General features: G+C 66.0%; 1 protein-coding gene across 1 annotated transcript; it reads right to left on the reverse strand.

Annotated features, from left to right (window-relative positions):
• Positions 1 to 897: 897 nt before the first annotated feature.
• On the reverse strand, positions 898 to 17,307 carry PALM (paralemmin). The gene is made up of 7 exons (XM_084276395.1): positions 17,217 to 17,307; positions 7,491 to 7,539; positions 6,547 to 6,627; positions 6,324 to 6,454; positions 4,929 to 5,052; positions 4,500 to 4,521; positions 898 to 1,597 (listed from the first exon to the last, which is right to left on the reverse strand). Exons 1-7 carry the CDS (start codon positions 17,219 to 17,221, stop codon positions 1,008 to 1,010), a joined length of 1,002 nt encoding a protein of 333 aa, XP_084132521.1. The 5' UTR covers positions 17,222 to 17,307; the 3' UTR covers positions 898 to 1,007.
• Positions 17,308 to 18,531: the final 1,224 nt, after the last annotated feature.

An 18,531-nucleotide genomic window follows, 5' to 3' on the forward strand; every position in this document is an offset into this window, starting at 1 on the left:
CCCAGCTCCCCTTTCCTCCCCTCAAGCCATTGCCACCCACATCACACCAGGACACAGGCACCCAGCCACAGCACCACTCGGCTCCTGCGGCTGGCAGAGCCCAGCACCCCTGGTTGGGGTTGGGTCGGGCGGCTGAGATGGAGCCCCAGCCCCGGGGAGCCTGCAGAGAGCTGGCGGCTGTCACAGCAAGCGCCAGGGCGAGGAGCCGGGTCCCCAACAGCAGAGCAGGGTGTCCCGCCTGGGGATGGGCTGGGCCTGAGCCCCCCAGGACCCGAGCACAAACCCCTGTGTGCTGCTGACTGCGGCCAAGCGTCGTGGAGGGGCTGCCACCCTCACCTCCCTCCCCTCGCCTCGCCACGCTCCATCCTGGAGGGGCTCACAGCTTGGGGACACGGCGGTGAGGATGTGGGATGGAGCGGGCCCACGTGTGGGCAGCTGCTGGGGCACAGCCCAGGGCCTTTCCCCACCAACATAGCACACGATGGAGGTGCAGAGAGAGGGCTGGCATGGGGCTGGCTCCGTGTCTGCCATGGGCTGGGCCAAGTGTGGGTCCCACTGACCCCTCAGCCCCCCCAGGGGTCACGTGCAGACACGGCGGCATCCTCTGATCCCCCAACCCGGCCAGCTCCATCCTCCAACGGTGGGTGGGAAGTTGCCAGTGAGAGGGAAAGGCTCCAACATCAGCGGCAGGATGGTGCTGGCACAGGGCGAGGCTGTGGGGTGAAGGGGGAGGGGGGGATGTTTCTCTAATAAATATCACAGGCAGCGCTGGTGGGGTGCGGCGTGGGGCGGGCGTGGGGCGGACAGGGTGAGCGGTGCCACGGCCACGCTTCGCTGCCGCCTGCGTCGCGTTTGGGTCTCCCCGGCTCTGCTGAAAGAGGGTCTGTGTCCAGTGGGGGATGGAGCCTGGCGTGCCGGGGCGGCGGGCCTGGCTAGCGGGGGGGCCGGGGCGGAGGGGTCTCGGCGGGGACAGCCTGCTCTGGCAGCGGCACGGGGCCGGCGGGGGCTCACATCACCGTGCAGCACTTGCAGCGCTGCTTCTTCACGTCCGTCTCCGGCTCGGCCTCCTTGGCATCCGTGGCGTTGGCATCCGGCTTCTGCCCACCCGGGCTCTCCTCACCCAGGGGCTGGGCGGCCGCCGGCTCCAGCGCGGTGCCGTTGGGCGGCGCATGGTCCTTGCTCACCGGCTCCGGCTTGTTCTCGGCGTCCTCGATCACCACCAGCTCGGCCTTGATGGTACCCTCCAGCCCCAGCACCTTCTTGGTCTCGTCCTCATCCTCCACGTTCTGGTAACCCATGAAGATCATGGTGACGGGCTGCTCGCGGCTCGGCTCCGTCCCCTCTCCCACTGGAAGCACCGTGGTGCTTTCCCGTGGCTTGGCTTGCAGCCCCGTGATCTCCCGCCGCGGCGTCGGCTTCTGGCTGGCTGGGGTGCTGCCAGCCCCCTCCTCGCCCACCTTGGCTGGAGCTTCGCGCCCGGCGGCTTCGCTCAGGGTGGCCTCGTCCGCCTTGTGCAGGAGCTCGTCGACCTCGGAGGAGCTGAGGGGGTGGGCCCCGTTCTGCAGGACCCCATCCTCGGCACTCACCGCGTGCACCACTGTGGGGACAAGAGGAGGGAGGGTGAGGGGAGCCCAGGCTGGGGGCGCAGGATGACCTGGAAAAGCTCCTCTGGAACAACCCCGCGCGCACCCAGCTCCTGTGTGGCACCATCCCCTCCCCGTTCAGCACTGAGGGTTGAGCCCCCAGTAGTGCCCTGGCCCCCTCTTCAATCAGAGCTGCTGCCACACCTCCCCCCCCCCCCCTCCCCCCGCCATCCCCAGCATCACCCAGTCCCTGCCCAACAGACAGGGAGGCTGAAACAAAAGCAGAGCACAAGGAGCCATCCCCCAGCCCTCCGCTGAAACCTCAGACCCGGCTCGCCCCGTGGGAGCCGCGTCCATCTGCCAGGTCACCGACAGCCTGCCAAGCCGGCACGGCGTCCGCCCCGGCGCCTGGCTCGGGGGCCGACACGATGCTCTGCAGCAGATTGCTGCTGCTGGCCTGAGACCCCGGTGAGCACCAGGCCGGTGCTGCCACACCACGTCCTGCCGCATCCCGCCGCATCTTGCTGCCGGTGGCACCCGGTGCTCCCACACCAGGGAGCGGACAAGCCCCTCGGGCTGCTGGCGTGCTTTCCCACCGCTGCCGGCGGCACTGGAGGCGGCAGACGTACGTCACGGTGCGGCGCCTCCAGCCCATCGCATTTTCCACTTGACCTGGGCCATCATGTGATGATCAGCGCAACGGCTCCAACAGCCGCGGAGCGATGGATGGCAGCCAGACCGGGCAGGGTCAGCTGGGATGGGACCATTGAGGTGGCTGCTCAGCCCGCTCTTGGATCTGGGGGGGTCCCAGAACAGTGGGGGGGCTGAGCCAGGCAGCCGGTGCAGGTGAAGGCTGGCGTGGCCCGGCACAGTCGTGGATGGGACTGGCTGCCAGCACAGCGTGGCTTCCTTGGCAAGGTGGCTGGTCCACTTGGCCACCACAGCCGCTGTGATGCGGCCCAGGTCCGTAGCTGATCCTCGCTGCCCACACAACCATTCCCAGGTGCCCGCAGGCCCTTCGAAGCAGGTTCCTGGAGGTTCCCAAAGCAGGCAGCGTCCAGCCCCTGTCGCTGCACATCCTCTGTGCCCGGTGACCATGGTCCCCTCTGCCAGGTTGGGCACGTGGGGCCGATGCGGTGCCAGTGCTACGCTTCCCGCCTGCTGGGTGGGCTCCTGAGTCCCAGGCAAGGCAGATCCTCTTCAGCACACTCCAATGGCCGTGTCAGAGCCCACCGGGACCGTCTACGCCGTTCTGCTGGGATGGGTCCCACGTGGGGCTGGCCAGGGCACAGGATGGAGCCGACAAGGGGCTGCCCTGAGCTGTCTCCCCCACAGAGCTGGTGAGGACGGCCAGGCATGACTCCAGCCCTTCCTAGCCCTGTCACCCATTGGGATGCTCGGGCAGCTGCTCCCTTGTCCCTGCCCTTTGCTCCTGTCGTCTCCGAGCGGTGCGGGACGGGGCCGTACCTTTCAGCTCATCCTCGTACACTTTGACCCCCTGCAGACAGTGGTTCTGGGGGAGCAGGGTGGTGCTGGACAGGACCTTGGTCTCCCCAGTCACTCTGTCCTTCTCCACCGTGATCTCCACCGAGTACATGGCTGGGACACAAAGAGGACAGCGCGCGTTACAGCAGCCCCAGCCCTCCCCAGCCCCCGGCTCGGCAGCCAGCAGCAGGCAGGCGCACGGTGACAGCGGCGCGGTGCGGTGCTCAGCGGCGGCGGTTAGCGGGGCAGCGGGCGGCAGCGAGGAGCGGTGAATGGCAGAGGCGGGTGTGACATCCCAGGCACAGGCCTTCCCACGGGACCCAGGGGGCCATTGCCATCCTGGCGCTGTGACATCGTCTTACCTCCGCGGCTTCTGCATCCCTGGCGCTGGGGCCTGGATGGGCCCTGCAAGGTACCGTGGCAGGCGGTGCCACGTCCGTCTGTCCGTCTGGTTGGCAGTACTGGCTGCAGGGGCCTGAGCGAGGAGCCAGGCTCACGCTTTGGGGAGGCAGCATTGCCTTCTGAGTGTGCTGGTGCTGGGGCAGCTCCTCTGCGATCCTTGGCACCTTTCCTTCGGCTCCCAGCCAGTCCCCACTGGCACCGGGGCCACCAGGGCCCGGTGATGCTTTACTCCGAGGACCCCCAAGACAGGCTCTGCCCAGCACCGGTGCCAGGACACTGTCTGAGCCATCCCCCCAAAGCAGAGCTGCTGCAGCCCCCCCAGCCTGCTCTCAGCACCCCTGGAAGCTCCCCACCAGCAGCCAGCCACGGGGCTGGCACAGGGTGAGCCGTGCTGGAGGCGGATGCTCCACTCTCCCCCCGATGTCCCCAAACAGTCTGGGAGCTGAAACGTGGAATGTAGAGCAAGGAGAGGGTGGGGGGCCACCCCCAAACCATGACCTGGCAGCGCAGTGGAAGCAGAAACAAACCCTCTGATGGCAAATAAATGTTGTTCTCTGCCTTGGGCTGGGAAAGTCATCGAGCGGCGGGGAGCGGTGGCGGCAGGGCTGCGGGGTGGGCAGCGAGCTGAGGGGCAGCGTGGCAGGGCAGGGGGGGAGCAACTGAGTGGGAGTGCTCCTCTGGGAATGCCGGTACCTACCTGCCTTCATCATGTCGGTGCCTTCCACCACCTTCATGGGGCTGCTGGAGACCTTCTTCTCGGCTGGGGATGGGGAGCAGAGGTGATTGCCCGAGAAAAACCATCACCCAATTGTCTGCGCGCCCATGGGAGGAGCCCCAGAGAGGGGCTGGTGCCAGGGATGGGCCCCCTCCCACCCCACACCCCCTCCCCCTCCACTGGAGGGCACCACTGCCTAGGATGGGACTAGGATGGGGACACTGGGACAGGGATGCCCTGGCTCCCCCCACCCATCCGCTCCCATGCCGGCACCGCGCGTGATGAGAAGGGTGGCCGAGGGGGTGATCACCTACCCTTGACTGTGCCCAGGGGACTCTGCAAAACAGGAGGGAGAGGTTAGGAGCTGCAGGGAGACGCTGCGCACCCACCGCCCACATACCCACCTCCTCTCCCAGGCAAGGGAGTCCCCCCCCCCCATGGCCCTGCTGCATGGAGGACCGAGAGGACAGGGGCTCCGAAGGGGGCAGGGATGCAGTGGGATGACCAGTCCACCCCACAGCCACACCAGTACCCCAGCACAGCCCTGTGCCCAGCCCCTCTACCAGTACAACCCCCCTGCTGCAGCACTGTACCCCTGGCAGCATCCTGCTCCACACCCACAGCGAGGACCAGCTCTGGTGTGGCTGGGATTGAGCAAGCGCCGACATCCCCCCTCGTCCCCCCTCCAGGCACCCCCTCTCCCCTTCACCCCTCCCACAGCCAGCAAGAGGGGCTGTGCCCACCTTCTGTGTGTTGGGGACAGCCTCAGCCTTCTCCTCTGCAGCCAGTGCTGCTGCCTCCACCAGGTTCTCCTTGGTGGAAGCCGCCGAGCTGCCGTTCTCCAGCGTCTCCAGCTCCTTCTCCAGCCTGGGGGACACAGTGGGGACTTGAGGGACCACGGTGGCCACGGGGCGGGCGGCCACAGCAGACCCGTGAGCAGGGGTAGGGGAGAGGGGAGTCACGCATTGGCCCCTGGGCTCAGCGGGCACAGGGACAGACAGACAGACAGACCTTGGTCTCTTTGCAGGGGAAAAGTGGTGAGTTTGCCAGAATAAATCCAGGGGCTTCACCAGCAGGTGCTGCCATCACCCTGACACCCCAGTGCCTCTCGGCCACGTGCCTCACCCATCACCCCAGGGAGGGTGATGCTCAGGACCTCAGCTGTGGCTCTGCGGCTGTGAGCAACTGGGGTCCATGGGGCTGGAAGAAATGCCACTGTGGGCACTGGGTGGGGGGACTGACCCCTTCAGCATGACTCTCTGTCCCTGGGCAGGGACAACCGAGCCCACTGTGGCCTTTGCAGCACCCTCGGTGTGTGGCAGGAGCAGCACCGCTCCATCACCGCTCCATCACCGCCCCGTGTCCGCGTCACCCAGAGGCACCTTGAGCTTCCTGTAGCCCAGTCACAGGGCCCAGCACCGTGTCCTTGCAGCCACAGGGCCACACTGGCATCCCGTGGGTCCAGCCCAACAACGTGTCCTTGCAGCCACAGGGCCCCACTGGCATCCCACGGGCTCATATCCGTGTCACCCGGAGTCTCCCCGCTGGTGCAGTGGCAGCCCCCCTACCCCAGCAGAGCCCCCCCACCCCGGCAGAGCCCCTCTGCCCTGGCAGAGCCCCCCTGCCCCGCTCTTAACTCCCGTCTCCCTGCAAGGCTGGGACAGAGGAATGCGTCGCACCATTAGACGGACACAAAGGCCCCTTCGTGCCTGACCCCTCTCTGCACTGATGCTCGGTAATTAATGGTGCAGCCATGACCAAACGCATTCTTGCCGGGCTGCCAGGCAGCCGGGACACCTCCGTGCCGGGGGTCCTGGCCCCCTGCCTTCAACAGCCCAGGAATGTGGGGGCTGGGCAGCGTCTGAGGCTTCCCCCCCCCCGCCACAGCCCACCCTGCCCCTTCCTCAGGCACTGAGCCACGATGGTGGGGACAGACATCCATGGGGAACCAGCACCGTTTCCCTGCCCCTGCAATCTGGGTGATGGGCACCGAGCGGAACCCCAGAGGGGCTGAGCCCCCAGCCCAGCCCCTCCGGTCCCCACTGTGTCATATCCCGAGGATGAGAAGGTTGGGGGGGTCTCTGGAGGGGCAAGGGGTGCACGCCGAGCGCTCCCCAGCTCCACGCTGTCCCCGTTACCTCTGGATGGTCTCCTCCAGCTCCTTGGTTTTCACCTCATCCTCCTGCATCTGCTTCTTCATGGCCTCCTCCTCCTCGGAGGCTGAAGCCGGGGCCCCCTCCAGCAGCCATCTCTCCCGCAGAGCCTTGGACTGGGGAGCAGAAAGGGGGGTCACAGCCCTGCCAGTCCCCAGCCAGGGCTCCCTGACACAATCTACAGTGTGGGGGTCTGGGGGATCCTCACCTTGAGGTGCTGCAGCTGCCGCCGGTCGTCCTCGAGCTGCCGCCTTTTGTTCTCAATCTCTGTCTGGCGCTTCCGCTTCTCCTGGAGGGAAGAGAGAGGCCGAGACAGGGTCAGTGTGGGGAGGGGGATGCTGCCAGGCACCACCCTCCCAGCCGGGACAGCGTCCTGGGGACAAGGGACTCCTGGGGTGTCTGACACAGGGACACAAGCTGTGCCTGGCACTGTGAGCCTGGCCCTGGGGACAGTCCACTGGGACCTGCTCCAGCCCTCACTGAGGGAAACTGAGGCACGGGGGGTGTTGCAGAGATGTCCGGGCAGAGCCTGGGGGGTCTGTTCACTGTCTCAAAATATCCCCTTCCCCACACCCAGCCCCTCTGAGCGAGCTGCCTAGCACAGGGGGAACGAGCCCCCAGGGCCTCTCCCCCCCCCTTCACCGCACATCCTGGGGCTGGTCCAAATCATCTCAGCAGAGTCAGTCCCAGCCTGGGCCCCGTCACCCGCTTCTTTCTCCTCTGGCCCAGAACAATTTGCCCTTTGTGCAGCAGAGATTGGCCGACAGCGGGCCAGGCCGGGGGGGGGGATGTGGGGGGGCTGGCAGCCCACAGCGGGCAAGGGAGCTGCTGCGGGGCAGCGACTGGGTTTCAAGCCAGCCCGGTGCTCAGCGAGGGGCTGCCCAGCACAGGCAGGGCCAGATCCTGCACAGTCCTCAGCCTTTCCCTGGGAAGGGATAAGGGGGGATCACACCTTCCCCTCTCACTCGGGGCTCGTTGAGGCATTGCCTCGTTAATTAAAACTCCAGCACCCGTTGCTCGCTCTGCACCAGCACAGCAGCTGTGCCCACACCCTTCCGTCCTGCCGGTGTCTGCCCCGTGTGCCGCAGGCGGTGGCACGGGGAACGCTGGCTCAGGGCCTGGCAGTGGCTGTGGTGTGTGCCAGGGACTCACCGCGATGGCCTGTAGCCTCTCCTGCTGAAGGGTGCTGGCCTCCACAACCCTGCAAGAGAGCGGAGAGCAGCCGTGAGGAGCGCGGCCGGCCCTGTGGAGCAGCGGCGGATGGGGATGCTGCACCACCAGGCACAGCACCACCGGGCATGGCACCACTGGGCATGGCACCCCGGGCATGGCACCCCCAGGCACAGCACCACTGGGCATGGCACCCCGGGCATGGCACCCCTGGGCACAGCACCACTGGGCATGACAGCACCGAGCTTGGCACCACTGGGCATGGTACCACCGGGCACAGCACCACTGGGCACGGCACCACTGGGCATGGTACCACTAGACATGGCACCACTGGGCATGGCATCACCGGGAATGGCACCACTGGGCATGGCACCACCGGGCACGGCACCACTGGGCACGGCACCACTGGGCATGGCACCACCAGGCATGGCACCACCGGGCATGGCACCACCGGGCACGGCACCACTGGGCATGACAGCACCGAGCTTGGCACCACTGGGCATGGTACCACCGGGCACAGCACCACTGGGCACGGCACCACTGGGCATGGCACCACTGGACATGGCACCACTGGGCATGGCATCACCGGGAATGGCACCACTGGGCATGGCACCACCGGGCACGGCACCACTGGGCACGGCACCACTGGACATGGCATCACCGGGCACGGCACCACTGGGCACGGCACCACTGGGCATGGCACCACCAGGCATGGCACCACCGGGCATGGCACCACCGGGCACGGCACCACTGGACATGGCATCACCGGGCACGGCACCACCATGCATGGCACTACTGGGCACAGCACCACCGGGCATGGCACCACCAGGCATGGCACCACCATGCATGGCACCACTGGGCATGGCAGTACCGGGCTTGGCACCACTGGGCACAGCGCATGGATGAAGGCTGAGCTCTTCCCAGCTGCTTTCTCCCTTTGCTCCCACCCCCCTGCATAGCTCCTCCAGGCACCCCCCAACACAAATCCCACCAGAACAGGCACAACCAAACCCGCTCACCCCACAGCTGTGGTACAGATGGCAATGGTGACCACGGCAGCGCTGGAGGGAGAAAGTTCTGGCCACCCCCACGGTCTGACCTGGCTCACATTTTCTACTCCAAGCCCATTTCTTGGCTGCTGGCACCTTTCCTGAACAGCCACCCCTCTTCCTGAGCCCCCCACACAGGCACACATGTACACACGTGTGTGAACACACAGACACACTCAGACACACGGACACACACATCACAACAGGCTCTGCTCCGGTTCATGTTCCTGGGTCTGGCACCCACCACCCTGTGACGCTCTAACGCAGCCTTCCAGGGTGCCATGAAAAGGGTGCCCTGACCCCCACAGCCACATGCCCACCCACCCACCCTCTTGCACCCCAGCAGCACAAGAGCCCAAATCCCAGCCCAACAACCAGCACAGCCCCCCAGGGTCCAGCCGGAGCCCCCACCCCACAAAGCATCAGGTGTGGTTCAGGTGCCGGGAGCTGCGGAGTGCCTGGGGATGCTCCAGCACCGCAAGGGACCCAGCTGGCCCTTTGCCAAATGATGCTAACGAAGTGCTTAGCTGAGACAGTAAATAGGCACAGAGGTATCGTCAGGCAACGGTTCATTGGCGCTTAGGTCCCAGAGCAGGGGACAGCTGCCATGGAGAGGCGATGGCCATGGAGACGCTGCAGTCCCCGCAGCCAAGCTCTTCCTCTGGCCTCTGCCCTGCATCCGAGGCTGCCAGCGCTGCTGCTCTGGAGGAAACATGGGTGGGGGGATCCAGCCAGCTCCAGCCCCCGCCATCCCCATGGCTGGCAGTGGTCAGGGAGAGCTCTTGGCCTCAGCTCACACCGATGGAGAAGTGCACAACTGTTTCCGCAGCTCCCAGCAGCTCCCGCCCTTGGCTGACGTGCGGGGGTCCGGAGGGACACCCCTGCACCTGCCCCCTGCCTGGATGCATCCTCCCACACCCAGCCAGACCCCAAGGGCACCAAAGGCGCCACCGAAACACAGCGCAGACAGTCCCTTGGCGGGTGGCAGGGATGGGGGAGGGGGGGGGGGGGAGGGCGGGGAGGGGGGCCAGACAGTGCCGTGTCCCCAGCACAGCGGGAAAAGCCATTAGCGAGGAGTGAGTGCTGGAAGCCCAGTCCCACCCCACCTCACCACGGCGGCATGCTCAGGGGGCACCCAGCATCTCAGGGGGCATCCAGCATCTGGGGGGGCCACCCAGTATCTCAGGGGCCACCTAGCATCTTGGGGGGCCACTGAGCATCTCAGGGGAGCAACCCAGCATCTCAGGGGGCACCCAGCATCTAGGGGGGCCACCCAGTATCTCAGGCCACCCAGCATCTCAGGGGGCCACCCAGCATCTCAGGGGGCACCCAGCATCTAGGGGGGTCACCCAGTATCTCGGGCCACCCAGCATCTCAGGGGAGCCACCCAGCATCTCAGGGGCCACCTAGCATCTTGGGGGGCCACCCAGCATCTCAGGGGAGCAACCCAGCATCTCAGGGGGCACCCAGCATCTAGGGGCGTCACCCAATATCTCGGGCCACCCAGCATCTCAGGGAGCACAGACTGCCAACACGGGTTGTGTCCATCCCCTGGGTTCGTACGGCACCGACCACAGCAGGAGCTGAGCCTGGCGCAGGGCACCCAGTTTGGAAGGACTCGGAGATGCCACCCAGCACCCGCAGGCTGTGGTACCCCGATGGGGGACGCTGACCCCACTCCCTGGGGTTCTCCTCTCTCCCATGGCTGCATCGTCCACTCCCTCAAGGCCTGGTTGGGCTCTGCGGGTGGGCCAGGCTGGGGGTGTCACGGGGGGATACACCCCCCCCATGCTCCTTTTAGGGCCTTTTCCGCTCATGGCTTTATAGATGGGGCAGGCAAGGGATGCTCCCCCCCCACCCCAGCACATCCCTGGCTGGGTGCTGGGGCACACGCACACCCTTCCACACCCATATGTGCAAGAGCTGGGCTTGGGAACAAACCAGATGACCTCAGCTGGGGTGAAGGGGACCCCCCCCTTCCTCCACCTGCCCCCTCCCCAGTAGCAGTGATTCCCTGAGTCGTGCTCGGAGCCGCCCGTCCTCCCCTCACCCCGCAGCCCAGCATCCCAGCAGCGTGTGTGAAATCCAGGCCAGACAAACAACCCAGGGAAGGCGTCACTTTCGTCGTGGTTATTTTCGTGCCGCTGTTTTGCAGGCGCAGGCGCACGCCCGCCGCTCGCAGCCTCCCCTCTGTGTGTGTGTGTGTGTGTGTGTGTGAGACCCCTGGGCAGCCTCACGCCACATCCCAGGTGGGAATTAAATCATTACAAACCCAAAGAGAGTCAGGAGTGTCTGTGAGTCCCTTTCCCATCCCTGCTGCTCGCTCTGTTCTCACTCCCTGCCCAGCTTGCATGGGGAGGGCTGAAAGCAGCAGGACCCTGCACGGGGATGATGTGGGGGGGTGGGTTGAGGGGCTGGGATCTGGCCCAAAGGGTGCAACTTTCAGCCCACAACCCAGCTCCTAAGCAGCCAGAACACCCCCTCCCTGGGGTTTGGGGCAGCTGGGATGGCTCTCTGCAGAGACAGATTATGTGTGAAAGTTGAAGGGAGGAACTGGCTGCCCCCCCCCCCCGTACACTGCCCTGAGCCAGGGCTGCCTGAGAGGCTGGGGTGGGGGGGTCTGGCTGGCCTCAGCACCCCCCATGCCAGGGATTCCCTTCACCACAGGCACCTTGCTGCCCTGGGGCAGGGACCCCCCCCTAATTCAAGCTCTGGGCACCCCAAACTCTGGGAGCTTTGGACAGGCGCCTGTTTCCCTCCTGGATCTTGCGCCATCGGATGGATCCAAACTTTTACAGCATTCCTGAAACGTTCTGTTCTGCTTTTCCTCCCTCCTCCATCCGATTTATTTTCCATGATTTGCTACAGGCTCCACATTCCCGGGTCAAACGCCAGGAATCATCCTGGCCCAGGCAGAGACACAAAACAAGCTGATGCTCCTCGCTGGACCCCTCCCTGCCCCAGCACTCTGACCCAACCTGCAGCTCTGGGGGTTCTCCATCCCTGATGACAGGTGGGAAGAGGGGGACAGACCCCGCTGTCCCCAGCTCCCAGCCCACCAAGACAGGGTGACCCAGAGGAAGGATGTGGGGAAGGGTCCGGGGCCCCTCCACCAGCCCCCATGGTCACGCCATGCCCTGTCCCCAGGAGTCACCAAGCTGGACAGGGACCCTGGGAAGGGATCTGGGGTGGGGGTCCCCCTGCTCTGGGCTACCCCAGCCCCTCCCCACACCACTGCTCACACTGGAGAGGTTTCAGAGCGGCTGTTCCCTGCCTTTCCCCCACTCCCCATCCTCCTCTTCCTCCACCGTCCCCCGCGGGGGCGGGAACAGCGTTGGTGCCGGGGCAGCCCCAGGCCGGGTCGGGTGCCGATGGGGCCCCTCAGCATCCAGCCCCGGTGATGGATGGCTCCGCCGAGCCGGGAGGCGGTTCCCTGGCAACGGCGCCATGGCAACGGGGCGAGCCGCCGGGAGGGGGATGCGCGGCGCGGTGGAGGGACCGAGGGACCCCCTCTCCGGCACGGGCAGCCCCCGGGGCTGGGGGCTGCGAGCTTTGGGGGCTACGAGCTTCACTGGTGGGCCAAGGCTTCGGCATCACCAGAATCTGGGAGGTTTCAGCCATGCCGAGCTCCGGGTCCATCCTGGTGAGCCTGGGGCCACCGAGGCCACCAAGCCCCTCAAGAACCATCAGCCCAGAAAAAATCCCCCACCGTGAGCCCCTCCTGCCCCTCCTTTCCCCTGGTCCCATGAGTTCTGGTTAACAAACATGTGTTTTCCCATCTAGCATCTACTACCAGCCCTACAGTCCCAGGGCAGCTCCACGGGCCACGGCACAGGAGGGGAGCTTGGCAGGACCAGGGCTGCAGGTGACACTGGGGGATGACACCCTGGGAACTCCCACCTGCAAAGGCAGCAGCATCCAGCCCCATGATGGACACACACTCACACACACGTGTGAGCGTGCACGTGCCCCGTGCTCACACCCCTGGCTCTCCTGTGGCTCTCCAGCTCTTTCCAGCGCTGCTGATGCCGCCGTTTCCTACCATCACAAGGGAAGCCCGTGACCTTTTGTCTCCTCCCTGCCTGACATGAAACAATAATGTTTATTTGCCTTCCTCTGTGGGGGTTTTTTTTCCCCATTAGCTCATCCAAATGTGCGAAGAGCCGTTTCAAGCTGCTCCTCCGCCTGCCTGACCTCCGCTCCCTTTCCACCCACTCAAGCCCCGAGCCAGTGGGACAGCAGGGAAAGTGTCCTGCATGGGGGGTTGGGGGGGGGGGGGGCTCAACCACCCAGACCACCCCCCTCCTTGTACTGCCACTGGCTAGCCAGCACTCCAGGGAGACCCAGAGCCCGTGTCAACGGCAGCGCTGATGGGGATTGAGAGACCAGCACTGATTTACAGCACTGCTCCCGTGCTGAGAGCCAGGCCTGAGTGACGCTGCTCTGGGGAGAGCCTCTGTCACCAAGCCATTAGCAGCAGGGCCACTATCGAACGCCCTTGTTGGCAGTGGGTGTGGAGGGGAGGGGGCTGCAGCAGCCACCCCCCCAGGGGAGGGGGGTGTTTGGCAGTCATCGACCGTGAAGGGAAATAAATCAACAGTGAGGGCGGGATGGAAATCGCGCTGCTGAGCAGCCAGGCCAGGTCCTGGGTGACACAGGGGCTGCTCCTGCCCTGCCTCCCAGTCCTGGCTACCTCCACCCAGCTGCATCACCCCAGCCTTCAGTCCCTCCGTGCTTTCCCCACGCTCCCTCATCCAACTGGGAGGAGACAGGGACAGGGGGAAGAAACTGGGGGAGTAGGGAGGAGGAGATGGCAGCCCCAGGCTCCCGAAAACGCAAGATGCGTTAGAGCAAGTGGAGCTGCCTGATTGATTCTCCGGGCTGAGACGTGGGCTGGGAGTGCCAGGAGAAAATGGATCCCATGAATATTTGATGAACAGAGGCTTGGGGAGGGAGTTTGATTGGAAAATTACAGTTCTTTCAAACAATGGTTCAAGTGCCCTCCGAACACTTGGGTTTCCAGCTCCCTTCCAGTTAGAGGAGCAAAGCTCCACCAGGAAACTCCCCCACGATTTATGAATGAGAGAAGAACCGGCCGCTCCCCACGCCTGGGAGCTCCGACCGGTTGGGACACGCAGCCCCAGCGCCTGGGATAAGGCACCCAGCTCCCAGCCACCTCGAGGTGGTCCTTGGCCATGTCACTTTGCCCCCACGTTCCTGTTCACACCAACGCCATGAACGCAGCCACGCACGAGGCTCAAAGGAGCTGGCAGGAACGTGGGTCCTGCCTGGGCTCCTGGCTCAGCTCACATCCAGCCATGTTCCACCAGGAAACACCTGGCTGGGGCAGGAGCCACCCGGGCTCCTCCTGTGCTGTCACAGGGCTCGTCCTTGTCCCCAAGAGCGGCTTCTGTCGGGGGGCCCCGAGGGTTCGCTCGCCTCCGGATGGAGTAAGGACAGGCTTGGGGAACCGGGCTCCAGCACACGCCTCTGCCTTCAGCCTGGAGCTCTGCACCTCCACCCAACCCTGCCCCAGCTCACGTCGCCTTCCAGCCTTCCTCCCGGCCCTTCCTCGCTGCCGCCACCCCCACTGCTGGAGACGGACCCATGTCTGAGCCGGGCTGAGCCCTGGCACAGCTCCCAGCACGATGCAACCCGTGTGAACCGCCGACCCCACGTAGGGAAAGGGGCTGTTTCTGGCCAGGAAGCAGGAACGCCAACACCAGCAGCTTCCCAGGAAACCTGCTCCGGTTCCTGCCCCGCCGCGCAGGTCCAGCCAAGGGGCCCCGTCCCACAGCGGAGGCTGAACTCTGGACCCCAGATCCTGAGCAGGGCTGGGATGCTGTTGTGCTGTAATGCTTTATGGCTTCCGCCTGGGGAGCTGGGAAGGGTGATGGTGCCGTCCCCTCCGCCGCACACAGGGCCAGGGATGGACCAGGTGCCCTCTGGCTCCCCGCAGCCAGCTCAGAAGGCAGTGATGGTCCAGCCTGGGAAGCATCAGCTAGGGTTTGCTTCTCACTGGGGGTCCCAAATCCCTTCCCAAAGGGCCCCCAGATCACCCCCCAGGGAGAAATCCCTCTCCTTCCCCTGGGTGCGACCATCGGCTGCAGGTTGGGGATGGGCAGCATTGGGAAGGGAGGCGTGGGAGAGCCCACACCTCAAGGAGACCAAAACCCAGAGAAGAGAGCAGCAACCTGCCCAGCCAAATCACCGAAGCAGCCGGACACAGAGATGCAAAATCTGCAGCTGCTCAAGAGCGGCAGCGGGAGCAGAGGCTGGGTGAGTGTCCGGGATAGGCACGGCCTTTACAGGACCTGGAAGGATTCAGCTTAACCTGGCTGGGCACCAGAGGCTCCTCCAGCCACGAAAAACCAGGAGCCAAAGCAAGGCCAGCCGTGCACCCTGCCACAGAGCCAGGTCACTGGTAGGGAGCATCTCACTGCTGAGCATCCCCCATCCCGGGATGCTCCTAAACCTCCAGACCCGCTGAGACCTGGGGATGGGGTGCCAGAGCTGCAGCTCTCCCTGTAGCCCCAAATTCCCAGTGGGAGAGTGTTCAGGCATTTTAACCACCTTATTCCAGCCCCAGGGCCTCCTCCCAAAGAGTCGCATCCGGCCGAGCAGCCAGAGGGGCCGTCCCGGTGCTGCCCACGCAGGAGCCACACACACCCCTGGTTTGCTCTTTGGCTGTGCCCGTGCTGGTGGGCAAGGCTGCAGGGAAGGTGCTGCTCCCATGGCTGGGCTGGGTGAGCCCTCACGATGGGGTCACTCGTGGGGTTTCAGTCCAAAGGAAGAGCCATCGGCAGGTGCAGCACACAAGCTGGAGGGAGGGAAGCCCCTGCACCCCTCTGCCAGCTCCTTGGCCCATCCTGGAGGGTCTATCCGGAGTCTTGGCTGCTGGAGGAGCTCTGGGGAGAGCGGAGTGGGGTGAAAGGCAGCGTGTGGAGCCCGGCAGCAGGGGCTGCTGTCCTTGCCCCATCGATGCTGCTCCCCACTTCAACCCCAGCCCTGGGTGCCTCCACTCTGTGAGACCCCATGCCCAGACCCTTCACCCCACTCCCTGGAGCACACCACGTCCCCTGGTTCCTTTTGGCAAATGCATTCTCCTCCCTGGAGTGGCACTTTCCTGCAGGGACCAACATCCCAAGGAGCTGCCCAGAGCCATGGAGCTGTCTCAGTGAGCTCCCACACCACAAAGCCTCTGGCCCTGCAGCAGCAAGGGGAGTCGCTCCAATCCCCTGGCCCCCCAAAACATCACCAGCCCTCACCAGCTCCCCACGGCTCCCCGGGTGGGACCTGTTGAGCACCCGGTGTGTCGTTAACAGGCGGCCAATTAATGGGTGCAAGGCAAGGCACCCATGAGGAGCAGAGGGCAGCTTCCCTGGGGCTGGTGGGATGGCTAGATGCCCCTCGGGGAAGCCCCCAGTGCCAAACCCAGGGGGTGCTGAGCACCCTTTGCTTGCCAGGGAGGGGACCGGAGCCGCAGGAAGGCAGGAACGGCCCCGGCCCCGCCGGCCGCTGTGGCTGGTACCCGGCTCGTTGAGCAGCCAGCCAGCCCCTTGCACCCCCAGCATCGGCGGGACCTGCTGGGGTCCCTAAAGGGCAAAACCAGGGTGCAGGCAGGATGATCCCCAGCTACCGGCTTCCACCCACTCCCGCCATTCCCCATCCCCCTGAAAAAACCTCGTGCCGGGCTCCGACCCCTCCTGCAGGCACCGGGCAGGGCCCCACGGCAGCACACAAAGGACAAGGCTGGGGCCGGAGAGCGGCCGGACCGAGCACACGAGGAGGATCCCCCCACCCCCCTCCCCATCACCATTGCAGCGGGGTCCTTGGTAGGGGGCTGGGGGTGCGCTTGCAGGGAGGGGTCCACGGCTCACAGCCACCCACTCCCCCCAGCCGAACGCAGCGGCAACAACAGGTTCAAACCACAGAAATAATAAACGCCTTTCCCACCCTCCCCCCAACCCTCCCCCCGGCTTTCTGCACCGCTGCCGGCAGACACTCACCCCCCACAGCACCCCCCACCCCCCCAATCCAGACCCTCCGCTGCTGCACCCCGAGCCGGCGCCTCGGCACCCCGCAGCAGGGCAGGGCCCCAGGGAGGGGCGGCACCTGCCGAGCAGCATTTGGGGGGAGGGGGGGAAGGAAGGGAGGCCCTGGTACTGGGGCTCCGAGCCCCCAGAACTGGGGGGATACGACCCTCTGGTTTAGGGGTCCTGAGCCCCAGCATCTGGGGGATGTGAGCCCCGGTTTTGGGGTTGCAAGTGCTGGCACTGGGGGGATGCGTGCTGCAGGTTTTGGGGTCCCAAGCCTCGGTATTGGGGGGATGCGAGCCCCCCCCCCCCCATCTCGTTTTGGGGTCCTGAGCCCCAGCACGGGGAGGGAAGGAGGGGGAGCGGAGGGGGATATGAGCCCCCGGTATTAGCTCCACGAACCCCCAATGCGGGGGGGGGGTGGTGGGGGCCTCTCGCAGGCCCGCTGCGGGGGTCTTAAACCCCGGTACCCGGGGGTCCACCCTCCTCCCCGTGCCCAGACCTCGCGGTGCTCAGCCGGCGGCCCGGGGGGGGGGCTGGGGGGGGGGGGGGGAGCGCAGCCGCGGCCCGGTACCGGGGTCCCGCTGCCCGCGGCGGCGGGGCCGGCTCCGGTCGGTACTCACTCCATTTTCCGGTCGGGTTGGGGGGGGCGACAGCGGCTCCGGTGGGGTCGGGCCGGGAGAGGAGCGGCGGAGCGGGGCCGGCAGCCGCCGGCGTCCCGGCGCTCAGGGCCCGGCGGGCGGCGGCATCCCCGGCGGGGGCTGCGGGATGCGCAGGGATGTCGGGGCCGCGCCGGTGCTCCCGCCTCCCGCACAGCTCCGTCTGCCGGGCGCGGCCCGTCACTGCCGCCGCCCATCACCCGGCCTCGGGGCGCGGCGCTCCCCGCCCGCTCCCCGGGGCTGACAAACAACCCTCCCACCCCCTCCCCCCCACCCCGCACCCTACATCTTCACGCTGTGATGGAGCCGCCCCAGCTCCTGGGGTGCTGGGGGCAGGGGTGGGGGGTTCATACCGGACCCAAAGCCCTGCCCGGAGCTGGGCAGGATGGAGGCGCCGCGGGGGCTGGTGACCCCTTGCACCGGGCAGCGTGGACCCCCACCCCCCCATTCCCCTCCCTTTCGGTACCCCACGGGGGTCCCCACCCCAAGCCACACTCATCCCTCCCACCGCGCCGGGGTCCGCACCCCATACATGGTGCAAAGGGTGACCGGGGAGATGGAGCAGAGGAGGGATGCCGGGCTGCCTGTTCCCCCCACACCACCCCCCACCCCAGGCACCCCCCCCCCCGCCCCGATCCCGCCTCTCCTCCGTTTCCCAACGCAACGGTCGCGTTGGGCAAACGCTGCCAAACCGACACAGGAAGCCCCCGGGCAGCCTCAGCCATGGCACCGTTGGGAAATCTGCACCCTGCCAGGGCTCAGCATCGGGGCGAGCCCAGCTCTGAGGTGAGGGTCTCACCCTAGGGTCCCGTCCCCCCACTTTGGTACACCCTGCAGCCCTTCTTGCACCCCAGGGTGGATGCAGGCACGGAGGGATGAAGTGCCCCTCTGTCCACTGCACCATTCCCAAGCCAGGGGGTCTCCGGAGAGGCTGAACTGTCCGAGTGTGGCACAGTCCCTGTGGGACCTGAGAGCACAAGGGCAGTCAGGGCTGGCTTGGGAAGCTGCTCTGCTTTCTCTCTTGCTTCCCTGGCCTGCTCTCCTCCCAGTGAGCAGATGCTCTGCTCCAGGGGAAGCTGCAACGCCGCATCCACCCTTGAAAGAAGCATTGCAGGGCCTGTGCCCCCCACCCCACAGCAATTGCACAAGGCGGCAACACCCGGAGAGGAGGAAGCAGGAGGGAGATACCCATCACCATCCAGGCAGAGGCTCAGCCCCCAGGGATATTTAAGCACCTCCACCCCCCACCCTGAGTGGCCCCAGAAGAGGTGGCAGTGGC

This window comes from Gallinula chloropus (assembly GCF_964237585.1).
Source record: "Gallinula chloropus genome assembly, chromosome: 28".
NCBI lineage: Eukaryota > Metazoa > Chordata > Aves > Gruiformes > Rallidae > Gallinula > Gallinula chloropus.

Bases quoted from the DNA above. Each gene is read 5' to 3' on its own strand.
- PALM (XM_084276395.1), bottom strand. The intron at 6,628-7,490 runs GTGAGTCCCTGG...TCTTCCCTCCAG, and splicing joins AGAGGCTACAGGCCATCGCG to GAGAAGCGGAAGCGCCAGAC. The intron at 1,598-4,499 runs GTAGGTGATCAC...TTGTCCCCACAG, and splicing joins TCCCCTGGGCACAGTCAAGG to TGGTGCACGCGGTGAGTGCC.